Here is a 17,142-nt window from a genome sequence, read left to right as displayed (position 1 = left end):
ACACAACACAAAACGCTGTTGCTGTAGTATAATAATAATAATAATAATAATAATAATAATAATAATAATAATAATAATTTATTATTTACACCCCGCCCATCTGGCTAGGTTTCTCCAGCCACTCTGGGCGGCTTCCAACGGAATATTAAAATACAAGAACCTATGAAACATTAAAAGCTTCCCTAAACAGGGCTGCCTTCAGATGTCTTCTAAAAATATGGTAGTTGTTTTTCACTTTGACATCTGGTGGGAGGGCGTTCCACAGGGCGGGTGCCACCACCGAGAAGGCCCTCTCCTGGTTCCCTGTATCTTGGCTTCTTGCAGGGAGGGAACCGCCAGAAGGCCCTCAGAGCTGGACCTCAGTGTCCAGGCAGAATGATGGAGGTGGAGATGCTCCTTCAGGTCTACTGGACCGAGGCCGTTTAGGGCTTTAAAGGTCAGCCCCAACACTTGGAATTGTGCTCGGAAACGTACTGGGAGCCAGTGTAGGTCTTTCAGGACTGGTGTTATGTGGTCTCGGCGGCCGCTCCCAGTCACCAGTCTAGCTGCCGCATTCTGGATTAATTGCAGTTTCCGGGTCACCTTCAAAGGAAGCCCCAAGTAGAACGCATTGCAGTAGTCCAAGTGAGAGATAACCAGAGCATGCGCCACTCTGACAAGACAGTCTGAGGGCAGGGAGGGTCTCATCCTGCGTACCAGGTGGAGCTGGTAAACAGCTGCCCTGGACACAGACTTGACCTGCGCCTCCATGGACAGCTGCGAGTCCAGAATGACTCCCAGGTGGGGAGGTTTTAATGTTTCAATGTTGTATTTTAATCTTGTTTTTAAGTTGTATTCATTCAACTTGTTTTTGTTATTGCTTGTTAGCCGCCCTGAGCCCGGCTTTGGCTGGGGAGGGCGGGGTATAAATAATTTTTTTTATTATTATTATCATTATTATTATTATGAAAAGGTACATCCTTTTTTTTTTGCCCTGGACACAGAATTGACCTGTGCCTCCATGGGCAGCTGTGAGTCCATTTAATTTAATTTAATTTAATTTATTTATATTTATATTTATATTTATATTTATATTTATATTTATATTTATATTTATATTTATTTATTTATTTATTTATTTCGTTCGTTTGTTTGTTTGTTTGTTTGTTTGTTTGTTATCTTATATTTTGGAAATGCACATCCTTTTTTTTTTTTCCTTTTAATTTTCAGCTGATACATAAATCCCACACCGGCTCCCGCTCTCGTGTTTCCCCACAAGAGGCATTTGCCGAACTGAGGAGAACCTCAGCCTTCACGCGCGTCTCCCTTTCCTGCGCATGCCTGAGAGTGGGCGGGGCCGAGTTGACGTCAAGACGCCGCGCGCGCTGCTGCGGAATGCGGTTGCCTAGCAGCGCGTGGGCGGGACGGGCGGCCGACGCCACATCCTCGGCCGAGGCTGGTCAGCCAAGATGGCGGCCGCCGGGCGAAGGAGGCGGAGGCGCAGGAGGCGAGGAGAAGAAGAAGAAGGAGGAGGCGCAGGGACGGCCATGCCGCTCTCGGGAAGGGCCGCTCTCCTCCTCCTGCTGCTGGTGCTGCTGCTGGACGGGGCGCTGGCGGTCGCGGGCCAGAGCGAGAACGGTGAGGAGGGAGGAGGAGGAGGGAGGCCTGGGGGTCCCGCTCCGAAGGGGCTTCAGGAACACACACGCCCTCTTATCTTCTTCCACTTCTCCTCCTTCTCTCTTTCTGCTTGTTTTTATATACAGTATGCTGTTTTCAGATAGGCTGTAAGCCGCCCAGAGTGGCTGGGAAAGCCCAGCCAAATGGGGGGTGCGGTATACATATTATTATTATTATTATTATTATTATTATTATTATTATTCCTCGTCTTCCTTTTCCACCTCTTCTTCCTTCTCTCCTTCTTCTTCTCCTATTCCACTTCTCTTCTTCCTCTTCCCCTCCTCTCTCTTCTTCTCCTCTTTTTCCTTCTCTTCTTCCTCTTCCCCTCCTCTCTCTTCTTTTCCTCTTCTTCCTTCTCTCCTTCTTCTTCTCCTATTCCACTTCTTCTTCTTCTTCCTCTTTCCCTCCTCTCTCTTCTACTCTTCTTCCTTCTCTCTCCTCCTCCTCATCCTCCTCTTCTCCTCCTCCTCCTCTTCTTCGTCTCTTCTTCCTCTTCCCCTCCGCTCTCTTCTTCTTCTCTTCCTCCACTTCTTCTCCTTCTCCTCTTCTTCGTCTCTTCTTCCTCTTCCCCTCTGCTCTCTTCTTCTTCTCTTCTTCCACTTCTTCTCCTTCTCCTCTTCTTGGTCTGTTCTTCTTCTTCCTCTTTCCCTCCTCTCTCTTCTACTCTTCTTCCTTCCTCCTCCTCCTCCTCCTCCTCCTCCTCCTCCTCCTCCTCCTCCTCCTCTTCTTCTTCTTCTTCTTCTTCTTCTTCTTCTTCTTCTTCTCCTCCTCCTCCTCCTCCTCCTCTTCCTCCTCTTCCTCCTCCTCTTCTTCGTCTCTTCTTCCTCTTCCCCTCCGCTCTCTTCTTCTTCTCTTCTTCCACTTCTTCTCCTTCTCCTCTTCTTTGTCTCTTCTTCCTCTTACGCTCCTCTCTCTTCTTCTCTTCTTCCACTTCTTTTTCTTCCTCTTTCCCTCCTCTCTCTTCTACTCTTCTTCCTTCTCTCTCCTCCTCTTCTTCTTCTTCTTCCTCTTCCCCTCCTCTCTTCTTCCTTCTCTTATTTCACGTTTTCTTTTTCCTTTCCTCCTCCTCCTCCTTTTCTTTCTCTTATTCCACCTCTCCTCCTCCCCTTCTTCTTCTTCATCTCCTCCTCGTCCTCCCCCCCCCCTTCTGTCTCCATCCATTTAAAGCACTAGGATACCACTTTAAAGTTTAGACCATCCTGGTTTTCTCCAAAGAATCCTGTGTGGTTTAGTTCACTAAGGGCCCTGAGAGTTGCTAGGGGACACCCCCCCTTCCCCTCCCACAGCTACAATTCCCAGAGTTTCCAGGGGGAAAGTGTTCATTGTTAAACCGCTCTGCGAATTGTAGCAACTAACACCACTCAGCACCCTAAAAAAAGACAGCTCCCAGAATTCTTGGGGGAAGAACCATGACTGTTTAAAGTGGTCTGAAAGTGGAGCCTCACACCTCGGGCTCTACCTTTGCATATTTATTACACTTGTACCCCACTTTTCCTCCAAGGAGCTCAAGATGGCGTAAATCCCATTTACATCCCCACAACAACACAGTGAGGTAGGTTAGGCAGAGAGGCAATGGCTGGCTCAAGATCACCTAGTGAAAGCTTCATGGCCGAGTGGGGATTCAAACCCTCGTCTCCCAGGTCCTAGTCCAACACTAACCACTACTGCTGCATTATTAAATACAAGCGATAACTTTAGAGTTAGCAGTTTATTTAATTATCTGCCTCAGTGGAGAGACCTGTTGCAGCCTGATCTGCTTGTTTTATATATGCTTTCCTAGTTGAATTTCCCACCATGAACAACAAACACACAGACAGACAGACAGACAGACAGAGAAAGAAGTTCCTTAAGTCTGCAATGCTATATTCATGGAGCTGGGAGTAAGTGCAGTGGGACTTCCTTCTGATAAACCTGCATGCTCTAGGTTTCGGCTGTTAGTGACACAAGGAAGCAGATCATTTGGGTGACATGAAGTGTTAATTTCCTCCCCACCCAGTGCTGCAGGGGAAAGGAGAGGCGGAAGGGAGCATTTGTTATCCTTGCAGGCTGACACAGTTAGATACCACACGTCTCAAAATCAAATCAAATATCTTTAATACGGTCAGTGACCAGGAAGCAATTTATAAAAATATGACATTAAAAGTAGTATTGTGCTACAAATAACAGTAGAAATATGACCAATTCACAGAATTGGTGCTTATATTTATAACCAGGTTTTGACTTTTAAAGTTTTACAAATTCAATTCAGGTGTCGCTACTGTTTATTATCGTTCCTTCGATGTTTACAATTTGAACTCCGTTGTTGACATCATTGCTCGTCTCAATATATCAGGTATCTGTTGGGTGCAAAAAGGGGCTTTCTCTTTCATAGGCACTGCTTTAACTACATGGGAAATTCACAAACGCCTGCCTTACTTTGTTTGTATTGTGAGCATCATGTTAACTTCCCATTTTTACTTAACATTTTCATTATCAACGTTCCAAAATACGTTTGGTTTACAGTGAGTCCCATCTCCTCACATGACAAAGTTACTCTTCGCTCTTCCTAAGGCTGGTGCAGTCAGCGGTTTTAGCAGTATAGCTTAATCAGAAGTCATAGATTTTGGGGACTTTTCATTTACCTTTACTCATAAGCAATACTCATTTGTAATGAATAAGAAACAAAGTTCCTGGATAGGAAAGATTTCCTTTAACGATTCAGACAACATCCTGCAGCAGAAGCTAAGTGTTCTTCTGGTTTGGAAATGTCTCCAAATGTTCAGCCACCATCTTATTTTCTCCTAATGTCGAAGCAAAATCTACTAAATCTGTCCTTTGGGAAATGGACAAGAAGTCTTTGCCTTCTTTCTGACTGCAGTCTTGAAAATACTGGAGGTGGGATCAATCATGTTCTCTCCGACTTCTTTTCTCCAGGCTGAACATATCTGATTTCTGTAACACTCCTTCACCGCACATGTTTTCTCTACCTTTACCTACCTGTCTGCAGTCCGCTGAGCCGTTTTGATATATTAAACTTGACACAGTGCTCCACAATAGGTCATGCAGAAAAAAGGTTCATGATCTGGAAATGATTATTTTTCTAGTGCGGCCTTAAAATCAATGAAACCTCTCTTTTTTTTGCAGCTGCAGCAATTGGTTGACTCAATTGCTGCAATCCCATGATCCTTTTTACATATACTGCTGTCAAATTAAGCCAGGTATCTCCCATCCTACATTTGTCTGGCTTTGGTTTGTTTGTTTTCCCAAATGCTGAACTTTTCAATTCGTTGCTGTTGGGTTTCAGCCTAGTCTTCCATTCCCTCAGGGTCATTTGGAATTTTATTCCTGTCTTCGGAGGCGTTGGCCGTTCCTTCCCCATTTTGTGTCTTCTGCTAATTTGTTAAGCATTCCTTCCACCCTTTCAACAAGTCATTGATGAACAACAGTTGAGGTGTCCCAGGCCCAGGGTAGATCCCTGTGGCTTTGCACTTGAAATCTCCAATTTCGCAAGGAGCCACTGATGGGCAACCTTTGAGTTGTTGTTGTTGTTGTTTAGTCGTTTAGTCGTGTCCGACTCTTTGTGACCCCATGGACCAGAGCACGCCAGGCACTCCTGTCTTCCACTGCCTCCCGCAGTTTGGTCAAACTCATGCTTGTAGCTTCGAGAATACTGTCCCACCATCTCGTCCTCTGTCGTCCCCTTCTCCTTGCGCCCTCCATCTTTCCCAACATCAGGGTCTTTTCCAGGGAGTCTTCTCTTCTCATGAGGTGGCCAAAGTCTTGGAGCCTCAGCTTCAGGATCTGTCCTTCCAGTGAGCACTCAGGGCTGACTTCCTTCAGAATGGAGAGGTTTGATCTTCTTGCAGTCCATGGGACTCTCAAGAGTCTCCTCCAGCACCAGAATTCAAAAGCATCCATTCTTCAGCGATCAGCCTTCTTTGTGGTCCAGCTCTCACTTCCATACATCAACCTTTGAATACAGTTTCCCAACTACCTGTGACTCTGATCTTCTGCTTTCCTGTTCCTAGAAGTCCTGGCTACTTTTCTCTATTCTGCTGTGTCCTTCCTTCCGTTTCCTAGATGTGCCTGGTTTTATTTTCAGCTCACCACTGAGCCTTTCCTGCAGCCACACCAGCTTTTTCAGTTACCCCACTTTACGATGCCTTTAGCATTAACTCTACTTTCTGCAGGATCTCTCAGCCATCATAGGGTTCTTTTCCTATTGGAATCCTGCCTCATGTTTGTCTAGCCTTATTTTAAGCCCCTTCCCTCAATTTGCTATGCTTGCCTTAAGCTTTCCATAAGATCAAAAATTCCAGCACCCAAAGTCTCTAAATTCTAACGTCTGCTTCATATAGGAAAGGGTGCGCCGTACAAACAAGGAACCGTCTGTTCAGCTGCTCCTTTGGTATACCGTGACTGGCTAGTTAACATTTTTATTCCCAAGCGGGAAGGAGGGTTTTTCAGTGCACCATTCTGCAGTACTGTGAATGCCAAGCCTTCTAATTTTTTCCAGTGAAGTCTGTCTCCTACATCAAGTTGCTATAAAAAGTGGAAGTGATGTTAGCCCATTTTTGGCCCGTGCGTTTTCCATATATCAGACGTTTTCTTTAATTCTGATTTACACCTGGAGCTTTCCTTAAAGATGTCTCTGAAATTATGCTCAGATTATATTTTGCTAATGCTGATCGGATACTCAACCGTTTTCCCTCGCCCTATGCCGTTGTCTTGTGGCTTGTTCTTCCTGATTTTGTAACCCAGAAGAGTGTTGCGACTCGATCTGGTTATTTTGTCTTCTTTTGTTTCAAGAATGCTAGCTTTTAAACTCTTGTTGAAAACTTCATTTCTGCCAAACCCGGGCAAGCAATTAAGAATACACCCTTCCACAGTGGTTAAATGATGTCTGTTTTCAACTTCTTTTGGTTTTTATTGTACAGTTTTATATTTTACTGCTAGGTATAAAAAGATGTAGCTGTATGCAGTGGTACCTCGGGTTACAGGCGCTTCAGGTTACAAACTCCACTAACCCAGAAATAGTACCTTGGGTTAAGAACTTTGCTTCAGGATGAGAACAGAAATTGCATGGCAGCAGCGGGAGGCCCCATTAGCTAAAGTGGTACCTCTGGTTAAGAACAGTTTCAGGGTAAGAACGGACCTCTGGAACAAAATAAGGTCTTAACCCGAGGTACCACTGTATAAATATTTTATAAAGGAGGATAGCTAGGCATGGTGTTGCTAAACTGCATTGCCACATTGTTCTTTCTGCTTGAATAAGAGAATTTTTCACGAGCGACTTGCTTGCTCAGAAAGGAAAGAGGATATGCTTGTGTAAACGAAAAAGCTTTTAGCAGGCGCTGAAAAGAGTATACAGTGGTATCTCTGGTTACGTGCTTAATTCGTTCCAGAGGTCCGTTCTTAACCTGAAATTGTTCTTAACCTGAAGCACCACTTTAGCTAATGGGGCCTCCTGCTGCTGCCGCGCCGCCAGAGCACGATTTCTGTTCTCATCCTGAAGCAAAGTTCTTAACCCGAGGTACTATTTCTGGGTTAGCGGAGTCTGTAACCTGAAGCGTATGTAACCCAAGGTAGCACTGTATAGGGAAGGTGTCAATAGGGAGGAAGTTCCAAAGTGTAGGTGCTGACACAGTAAAAGATTGATTTCTTACCAACGCAGAATGGGTATTGTGTCTTTCAGTAATGCTGGGCACAGAGAGGGAGGGTCAAGGCAGTGGGGTGCTCAGGGCTGGCTTCGCACCAAAGCCAACCTGGTACCCTGCTGCTCCCAGTTGCTCCCACACTGTGCCAAGCCCCCTGCTCCCTTTCCTTTCAGTAACGGGCAACAACACACAGCATTGGAAAGCCCATTGAACAGCACAGCCCCTGCCTAGCCTCCCCCCCTCAATTCAGAGCCAATCATTAACTTTTCAGGTGGCAGAATTGCATCAACATGGAGTGCGGGGAAGGCGGTCGATACCTTGAGCAACAGGCGTCACAAGACTTTTCCAGCTTGCATCGTGGCAGCTCAAGCCAGTTTCAACCCGCCTTGGTGAAAAACCCTTGTATTTTTCCGTAGTTAACGTTATTTCGCTGCATGCTATTTGCCCCCAAATCTGTGCATTCCTACTTCTTAAGCGCATGGTCATACGCTCAGCTGATCTCTTGGGCAAATACGCCAGAGCTGCTCTGTTGACATTGGCACCTCAATTCACAGCGTTGAGACAGGCTGCCACACTCTCATTCATTTGATGTGTTGTCTCTCTCAGCGAACTCTTCATGATTTGTTCAATCGACAAAGAACGGCTTCGGCTGTAATGCGACAACTGTCCCTGTTCAGTGTAACTCTTTGACCCGCCTTGTGCATCACGTTGAACCCTAGTTAAAATAAGCAATGGACAGTGTGCCCATGCAGCGTGCAGCTGAGATCACATGCAGTTCACTTCTCCCTGTTCTGTCAGGAAATAATCCATGCTCCTGCTTTTCATTCTGCCTAAGTAGTAGTAGTAGTAGTAATAATAATAATAATAATAATAATAATAATAATAATAATAATAATTTATTTATACCCCGCCCATCTGGCTGAGTCTCCCCAGCCACTCTGGGCGGCTCCCAACCAAGTGTTTAAAACAATACAGCGTTAAATATTAAAAACTTCCCTGAACAGGGCTGCCTTCAGATGTCTTTTAAAGATAGGATAGCTGCATATTTCATTCACATCTGAAGGGAGGTTGTTCCACAAGGTGGGCGCCACTACTGAGAAGGACCTCTGTCTGGTTCCCTGTAACCTCACTTCTCGCAATGAGGGAACCGCCAGAAGGCCCTTGGCGCTGGATCTGTGTCCAGGCTGAACGATTGGGGTGGAGACGCTCTTTCAGGTATACAGGACCGAGGCCGTTTAGGGCTTGAAAGGTCAGCACCAACACTTTGAATTGTGCTCGGAAACGTACTGGGAGCCAATGCAGATCTCTCAGAACCGGTGTTATGTGGTCCCGGCAGCCACTCCCAGTCACCAGTCTAGCTGCCGCATTCTAGATTAATTGCAGTTTCCGGGTCACTTTCAAAGGTAGCCCCACGTAGAGCGCATTGCAGTTGTCCAAGCGGGAGATAACTAGAGCATGCACCACTCTGGCGAGACAGTCCGCGGGTAGGTAGGGTCTTAGCCTGCGTACCAGATGGAACTGGTAGACAGCTGCCCTGGACACAGAATTAACCTGTGCCTCCACGGACAGCTGTGAGTCCAGAATGACTCCCAGGCTGCGCACCTGGTCCTTCAGGGGCACAGTTACCCCATTCAGGACCAGGGAGTCCTCCACATCCACCCACCTCCTGTCCCCCCAAAACAGTACTTCTGTCTTGTCAGGATTCAACCTCAATCTGTTAGCCGCCATCCATCCTCCAGGCACTAAACCTGGGGTCGTGGTTTGTTTCTCTCCAAACGTGAGTGGCAGGGGAAGAACAAATTTTGGTTTGCGGGAAACAAACAGGTAGGTGGTTTGCACGTAAAGCCATGGCGACGATGCAAAGTGTCTGAGAAGGACCCTGTGGAGCAGATTTTGGGGTGTTTGTGGGGGGAGAGAAATCAGGTGTCCTGTGTCACAAGCTGGTTTCTGTTGCTCAAGGGGATGGACTTTGTTAAACGTTGCCCACTTTATAATACCAACAGTTGAACCAGTAGCAGGGGATTGCAAACCCGGAAGTAGGTGTTTTGGTTTGTGAACTTTGCCTTGGAAGCAGAACATGTTGAGTGTGTTCCATTTGTAAATTGAGTCCCCTGCTGCTCTGGGAAAGTACGCCTTGGTTTAAGAACGCTTTGGTTTAGGAACGGTCTTCCGGAACGAATGAAGTCCGCAAACCAAGGTGCCACTGTAAATAAATACAGTGGTACCTCGGGTTACATATGCTTCAGGTTACAGACTCCGCTAACTCAGAAATATTACCTCGGGTTAAGAACTTTGCTTCAGGATTAGAACAGAAATCGTGCTCCGGCAGCACGGCAGCAGCAGGAGGCCCTATGAGCTAAAGTGGTGCTTCAGGTTACGCCAGTTTCAGGTTAAGAACAGACCTCCGGAACGAATTAAGTACTTAAGTAATTAAGTACTTAACCTGAGGTACCACTGTACTATCATTGACATCCCTCGTGAAATCAAGATACACCATGAGAACCTTTGTTCAAAACTCCAGATTATCCTGATTTTTATTTCCTTTTCCCAGGCACTACAACCGAGGCAGAGCTTTCTGAGAGTGTAAATGTTTCGACATCCAGTTCCACGACTCACAACTTACCGCCTGGTTCAAAAGCCAGTGACGACAGAACAAGGACGACAACAAATGAAGGCATGCCACCAACATCTCCGAAGAGTGAGGCTTTTGTGTCTCCTGGGCCAACTGCAACAGAAGGGAAGCAGGCAACCTCTGCGGTGCCGGCTTCTGCGACTCCTACTTTGCAAACAGATGCTGATACTTCGGAAGATACAAATATTAGCGAAGATGACACGGTGGACGACACGGTAGACAAAGAGCACGTGCCTAGCTTCCTCCCAACAGCCAAAGGAACCGCAGATCCTGCAGACTATTACGGTCCCTACGGGATGCCGTCTGACGATCAAGACGACCAAGGCATCTCGGAGTTTACGGAAGAGTTGGCCAGCATGCACAGCTATGAAAACAAGAAATTGCTTCCTGACGAGATGAAGGACACCTCTTCCTCGGAACTGGAAGAGGATAGCCATTTCTTTTTCCATCTGGTTATCGTTGCCTTTTTGGTAGCTGTTGTTTACATCACGTATCACAATAAAAGAAAGGTAGGCCGCCTTTTTAGGTTATGGTTTTGCAGTATAAGATGGGACGCAGTTGGCGCTGTGGGTTAAACCACAGAGCCTAGGACTTGCCGATCAGAAGGTCGGAGGTTCGAATCCCTGCAACGGAGTGAGCTCCCGTTGCTCGGTCCCAGCTCCTGCCCACCTAGCAGTTCAAAAGCACGTCAGAGTGCAAGTAGATAAATAGATACCGCTCCAGTGGGAAGGTAAACGGCGTTTCCGTGCGCTGCTCTGGTTCGCCAGAAGCGGCTTAGTCCTGCTGGCCACATGACCCGGAAGCTGTACGCCAGCTCCCTCAGCCAATAAAGCAAGATGAGCGCTGCAACCCCAGAGTCGGCCATGACTGGACCTAATGGTCAGGGGTCCCTTTACCTTTACCTTTACCTTTGCAGTATAAGTACAGTCATACCTTGGGTTACAGACTCTTCAGGTTGCGTGTTTTCGGGTCATGGACATGCCAAAACTTGGAAGTACCAGAACGGGTTACTTCCAGGTCTCGGGGGTCGCGCATGCGTAGAAGTGCTAAATCGCGCTATGCGCAGACACGCCAAACGCAACCCACACATGCACAGACGCACCGCTGCGGGTTGAGAACATGCATCCCGCATGGATCACATTTGCAACCCAAGCATCCACTGTATGCAGTTGCGCTAGCAGTTTTACATTACGTTACAAGTAATTGCAAAGCAGGTGTTTGAACAGAATCGGAAACCTTCTCGTTAGTTGACTTTTGAGTATATATTTCTACAAATTTGCACTCAAAAGCGGTGTGCAAAAGAAAATGCACTCAAAACTCGTGCACAAATACATAATACCATGGGGGGAATAGAAGACATTATCATACAAGATATACAACGAAAGCTCCAAAGTAATTACAGTGGAACTTCTACTCGCGGCCACAATCCGTTCCGGAGGCCCGTCCTTATGGTGAAACAGGTCACTGGTAGAAGCGCTGTTGTGCGCAGGCACATTCGGCGGCGGCCGCTTCTGCGCATGCATGAATCACAGCAAACCTGGTGTTTACTTCCGGGTTTGCCGCGGTCACGACTTGGAACGGGCCGAAGTAGAGCGGGACGTAAGTAGAGGTCCTACTGTAACAGGGAATATTTTCATAAGCATTTCAAATATACAGATGCACATGTTCTCCATGGTTCTTGGACGTCAGGGCAAATACAGCAAGTTAGGAAATACAGGCTTGCAAAGCTAAAAATCTTAGATTAAGAGGGGTTCCAGTGCATCATATAGCTAGGTGGAACGCCCTACCATCAGATGTCAAAGCGATAAACAACTACCTGACATTCAGAAGACATCTGAAGGCAGCCCTGTTCAGGGAAGTTTTTAATATGTGACATTTTAGTGTATTTTTCATCTTTGTTGGAAGCCGCCCAGAGTGGCTGGGGAAACCCAGCCAGATGGGCGGGGTACAAATAATAAATTATTATTATTAATTATTATAGGTTAATTCTTAAATGCAAGCAGTTGTGAATCTGTCCATAAAAAGGTAAAGGGACCCCCGAGACCTGGAAGTAACCTGTTCTGGTACTTCCAAGTTTTGGCGGGTCCATAACCCGAGAACACGCAACCTGAAGCGTCTGCAACCCAAGGCATGACTGTACTTATACTGCAAAGGTAAAGGTAAAGGGACCCCTGACCATTAGGTCCAGTTGTGGCCGACTCTGGGGTTGCGGCACTCATCTCGCTTTACTGGCCGAGGGAGCCGGCGTACAGCTTCCGGAAAAGCCATTTACCTTCCCGCCAGAGCGGTACCTATTTATCTACTTGCACTTTGACGTCCTTTCGAACTGCTAGGTTGGCAGGAGCAGGGACCGAGCAACAGGAGCTCGCCCCGTTGCAGGGATTCGAACCGCCGACCTTCTGATCGGCAAGTCTGTAGTTTAACCCACAGCGCCACCTGCGTCCCTTAAAATCTGTCCATAGTCAACCCTTTATGGCAGTTGTTTTCAACTAGGGTGCCATGGCACCCTGGGGTGCCTTGAATGATAGGGGTATCACGGGCAACCCTGGCCTCTGTCCTTCTTTCCTTCCCTCCCTCCCTCTGATGCCTCTGCCACCCAAAGGCTTGCACAGCTGTTTGTTGCAGCAGCCCTGGCTACAAGCTCCACAGGTGAAAGGTGCCTCTGGGACTGGCTAGGGGGTGCGTCCCAGGCCCCTGTGGTGCAGTGTGAGAAGGCACCCTTCTTTGGGGCAGAGGGGGCAGCTCAGAAACCAGGGGCGACAGCCGTGGCTGCCCAGAGGAGACCCAAAGATTGGGGAGAGGACAGAAGACTCCTCCACAGGAGAGGATGTTTGGAAAAGGGTGAGAGGCTGCTGGCTCTGCAGGCGAGGGGCGATCTAACTGGGCTCCTGAGCCCCCCAGGAGTGCCACAGAAAATGCAGTTGGTCAAGGGAGCCATGTATTCCAAAATGTTGAAAGCCTCTACTTTCAGATGTGGCATTTCTGAGATGTTTTACAAATGTTAGTAGAACAGATGTGACAGTTTTAAGTAGAGAAGAATTAAGTAAAAATAATAAACCACTCTCAGGAGTTGGTGCCCTACAATATATTTACTGTATTCTTCGCTCCATAAGACGCACCTAGTTTTTAGAAGGGGAATGCAAGAAAAAAAATATTCTTTAAAGGGAGCGCTGAGCAGAGGCTGTATGCATCCCAGGCTCTGCTCAGCGCTCCCTTTCATGAGCCGCGTGGAGCGTGTGTGAGGCGCTTGCAGGCTTTTCCCCAGGAGGGAGAAGGGACTGAAGGACCGCATCAGTCTCTTCTCCTCGGGGAAAAGCCCCCGAGAGCCGCACACACGCTCCACCTCCTGCAAAAGCCAGCAAGAGCCGCACGCTCTTTAAAGGGAGCGCAGCTCCTGTGGGCTTTTCTACGAGGTGGGAGAAGGATAGCACGTCAGTGATGGGCTGCCCTTCTCCCTCCTCGGGGAAAAGCCCGCAAGAGCCGCGCTCCCTTTAAAGAGCGCGCGGAGCTTGTGTGCGGCTCTTGGGGGCTTTTCCCGCCTGCCTCCCGCCTGTCTTCGCTCCATAAGATGCACACACATTTCCCCTTGCTTTTTAGGAGGGAAAAGGTGCGTCTTATGGAGCGAAAAATGCGGTACTCTTCTGAGTCATAAAATTGTGGTGCAGCTTTTTAAGCTTAATCTTCCAAGGAATGTAAACATTTCCCCCATACCCTGGGATGGAACTGAAGTGTGTTCATTACATTTATCGCTCCCCTCCCCGGTCTTCAGTGGACTTATAATATAGAATCGCAACGTGAGAAGACATATGATGGATGACACTGTCTTTTAAACTTGAATACAGCCTTTCATCCGAAGAACACGGGGCAGTTGACAATATAAAAATGCAAAATGAAAGCATAATAACAGCAAACTAAAAAAAAACCAACCCCAACCCATTAACACCCCCCTCCGGAAAACAACCCCCCAGTTTAAAAGGCTATATTGTTTAATCGGGCAAAGGCTTGGGAGAAGAGTTATGTTTTCTGCTGGTGACTAAAGATATGCAGTGAAGGCAACAGACGAGACTCCCTGGGAAAAGCATTCTGCAAGTGGGGAGCCACTGCAGAAAAGGCCCTTTTTTATGCAGCCACCCTCCAGACCTCGCAGAGGAGGTACAGGAAGAAGGGCTTCATAGGATGATCTCAGGGTCTGGGTCGATTCATATGGGAAGATGCAGTCCTTGAAGTATTTAAGACTTTATAGGTCAAAACCAGCACATTGAATTGGACCCCAAAACTAATTAGTAGGCGCATTTAGTGAAGGAAATGGTTCTGATGACTTGCAAACGTTGACAAAGCAGAAAGCGTTTCTCCTTGAACCGCACCCTTGTTTCTTTATCGCTAGCTAATTGTTTCTTTTCTCTCTAGATTATCCTGTTGGTCCAGAGCAGAAGATGGCGAGATGGGCTTTGCTCCAGGACCGTCGGATACCATCGTTTGGATCAAAATGTCAACGAAGCTATGCCTTCATTAAAAATCACCAATGATTACATTTTTTAAAAGCGGCGTGATCTGAGTTGACTGAACCAGTGATTTCCTTTGCCTGAGGTGCAGGTGTTTGCCATAAGCAATGAGTGCACTCACTCTCCCTTGCCTTTCAAGTTCTTAGCCTTATACGAGGGCATAGGAGGTTAGCATTTCCTTCAGGTGGCAGCCAAACTTAAAAATCAGTGTACGTAGTGCCGTTTAACTGTGATTAACATTTATTTATCTTCCAGTGTATTCCCTTCTGCCTGGAGCAGTCCTAGATTAGAACATAGCCAAGTAATCCTCAATATTCAATGTATTGCTAAATCTGGCAACAGTGAACCACACTGAAAGGAACCCTGTCGATTCTCTTTTTGCATCATGCGTTCTCTTCTCTCCCTCAGATTGGGAGGGGAAAACTTAATACAAGAAAGTGTCTGGCTCCTGACTTTAAACCACATCACTGGGGTGAAGATCTAACTGGTATTTGCTCGCTATAGCCTTTAAGTAGACATGCATTTTAAGAGAACAACCTTTCACATGTTACCAATCAGCCTGTCTCCTTGCACAGCTTACAGATACCCATTTTAAATACTGGTGGTGATTAAGAGCCCATTTATTATTTTCTTTCGTTCTCTCTCCGCCATTTTCTCTGCAAAAGAAAATGCCTTTAAAACCCCAAAGTTGAGAGAAAACCTCTCTAGGCTTGAAGCTGAGGTACATGAAAGATCAGCAGAACAAGCTCATCTGCACCACCCTCAATATTTTAACGGTTGCCAAGACACAACTTGTGCTTTTATTCCATTGCAACCAGGGAAGGGGAGAGATTTATTATTTCTTGTTCTAATCAAGGCGTAGAATTGTCAGGAATTCGAAGTTTCCCAGCTTCAGCGAACACTGCGTTATTTTCTTTTAATTTCGGGAAAGACAAAAATCTCTTGCATATAGCTTGTACAGAAAGTTCTTGGGACATCGGGATTGAAAAACAAATAATAAATAAATAAAGTATGTACTTTTGCTATTTATGTTTACTTCCACAAGTTGTAATTAGTAGTTTCACTTTAATGTACACCTTGTTCATGAACGATTCGTTTTGAAGGACTGAAAAAATATGTATATAATCAGTAGGAACCTTGACTTTATATCCAAGTCATGTGCTATTCTGGAAAACCCTTGCACCTGTTTCATGAGAAGAGTTGCAGTGGTCACGATCTTGCTTAATGAAGCTTCTGCAGTAAGCTTTCCTAAACAGGAAGGGGAAGAAGGCGGCCAACAATACTTGCCAAAACTGTTTTCTTGCGGTAATTTTTATCATATTTGAACTTGTATCACTTTTAATAAGATTTCCCCCCCCCCCCAAATAAACCCCAAGGATATAATTTTGTAGGAACTGCCACTTGATTTGTGGTAATTCCATCAAAGCAAAAAAAAAATTGGGGTGTGGGTGTGAAAATTGCACAAGGCACATGACAATTATGTGCAGCTTCGAATGAAAATATGATTTTGGTTTAGTTTGCTCAGAGAGCAGCACAAGATGGCTGGAGCAGTGTAAGGTGCGACTTGTACCATTTCATATTAAAGCGGTGGTTTTTTTCCAAAAGGATGTAGTCGGAGGATATTTTCCTATAAAGTCACATCAGTATTTGTCTGTCATTGGTGCATAATCACAGATGGTCTACACAAAGGCGTTGTCTTGAGTTGGGGCTGAAGAAACAGAATAAGGCAAATGGGACTTTGTGGATTTAGAGCACAGTAAACAACCGTTTGGACTGCTTACCTTCCAGCTTGCTAGGATATCACTTCATGCTTTTTGTCTGCATTCATGTTCTCTTCTGTTTCTTCTGGTCCTGGGCTACTCCAGGCTACTTGAATTCCCCTAGTGTTCCCATTTTCCCATTCTTAATGTTTGTGCCTGTCTGGCTTCCAAAGGGCATGTAACACTTATTGCCCCAATTGACTTTGTGTATTTATATGCTGCTTAATACTTTAATCAGTCTCTAAATGGTTTAATCTACCATATTGGCCTCAATATAAGCCTCCCTTTTCCCCCAAATTCTGACCGTGAAAAGTTAAAAACAGCGGCTTATATTCGGGTATTTTTAACCCCCCCCCCAAATTTTAAAGGTGCGACATTTTCAGGCCAATACGGTATATGCACCCCCCCCAACAACGAAACACAGAAACTACATTCTAATCCTGTGCACTATGAAACCGAATCCTCACAGAACTTCTAGCCCAATGGTTGCCATTAATTTGATTGGAATTAATTTTATAATGAAATGATTTTAGAATGTTTTATCGTTTTACTGTTCTTAGCTGCTCTGAGCCCGGCTTCGGCTGGGGAGGGCGGGGTATAAATAAAATAAAATTTAATAATAATAATATTCCTAACCTAGGCGACAGGAGCATTGGACGAATCCCTTAGAGGCTTCCCCAACTTTTGACACATCAAGCTGAAAGCAGACAATTCTCCAAGGTACCAAAGAATCAAGCCCAGTTACCTGCAAGCCAGGCGTCAAAGATCTCTGCTGGGCTGTTCGTAGGCTGAGCACAGTTGCTGGAAACTACATGAAAAGAGAAGACCCTGGGCTTCCGGAGGCGGCGCCAACAGCAATGGCGGTCTCCTAATCTGGAGTGAGAAGCTCCGCGGAAAGTGGGTCTGTCCGCTACGGCGAAGCGGAGACCCTTTCAAAAATCACAGGCAGGAGAAGC

At 46.2% G+C, this 17,142-nt stretch overlaps 1 protein-coding gene and 1 long non-coding RNA gene across 2 annotated transcripts in view; one reads left to right on the top strand and one right to left on the bottom strand.

Moving 5' to 3' along the window:
- Positions 1–251: 251 nt before the first annotated feature.
- LOC310746315 overlaps positions 252–17,142 on the bottom strand; it is a 105,851-nt gene continuing 88,960 nt past the window's right edge. Inside the window, exon 3 of the long non-coding RNA XR_014540619.1 lies at positions 252–303. This is a non-coding gene — a long non-coding RNA (uncharacterized lncRNA). The remainder of the gene's footprint in view (positions 304–17,142) is intronic.
- LOC310746181 (keratinocyte-associated transmembrane protein 2) lies at positions 1,317–15,451 on the top strand. Its single transcript, XM_083580014.1, has 3 exons — positions 1,317–1,617; positions 9,844–10,433; positions 14,332–15,451. Exons 1-3 carry the CDS (start codon positions 1,449–1,451, stop codon positions 14,461–14,463), a joined length of 891 nt encoding a protein of 296 aa, XP_083436140.1. The 5' UTR covers positions 1,317–1,448; the 3' UTR covers positions 14,464–15,451.

The sequence above is a fragment of the Podarcis filfolensis genome (assembly GCF_964270895.1).
Source record: "Podarcis filfolensis genome assembly, chromosome: 12".
Classification (NCBI taxonomy): Eukaryota; Metazoa; Chordata; class Lepidosauria; order Squamata; family Lacertidae; genus Podarcis; species Podarcis filfolensis.
This window is presented reverse-complemented; position numbering and strand designations above follow the sequence as displayed.

Bases quoted from the DNA above. Each gene is read 5' to 3' on its own strand.
- LOC310746181 (XM_083580014.1), top strand. From the start codon at position 1,449: ATGGCGGCCGCCGGGCGAAGGAGGCGGAGGCGCAGGAGGCGAGGAGAA. The intron at 1,618-9,843 runs GTGAGGAGGGAG...TCCTTTTCCCAG, and splicing joins CGCGGGCCAGAGCGAGAACG to GCACTACAACCGAGGCAGAG. The intron at 10,434-14,331 runs GTAGGCCGCCTT...TTTTCTCTCTAG, and splicing joins CGTATCACAATAAAAGAAAG to ATTATCCTGTTGGTCCAGAG.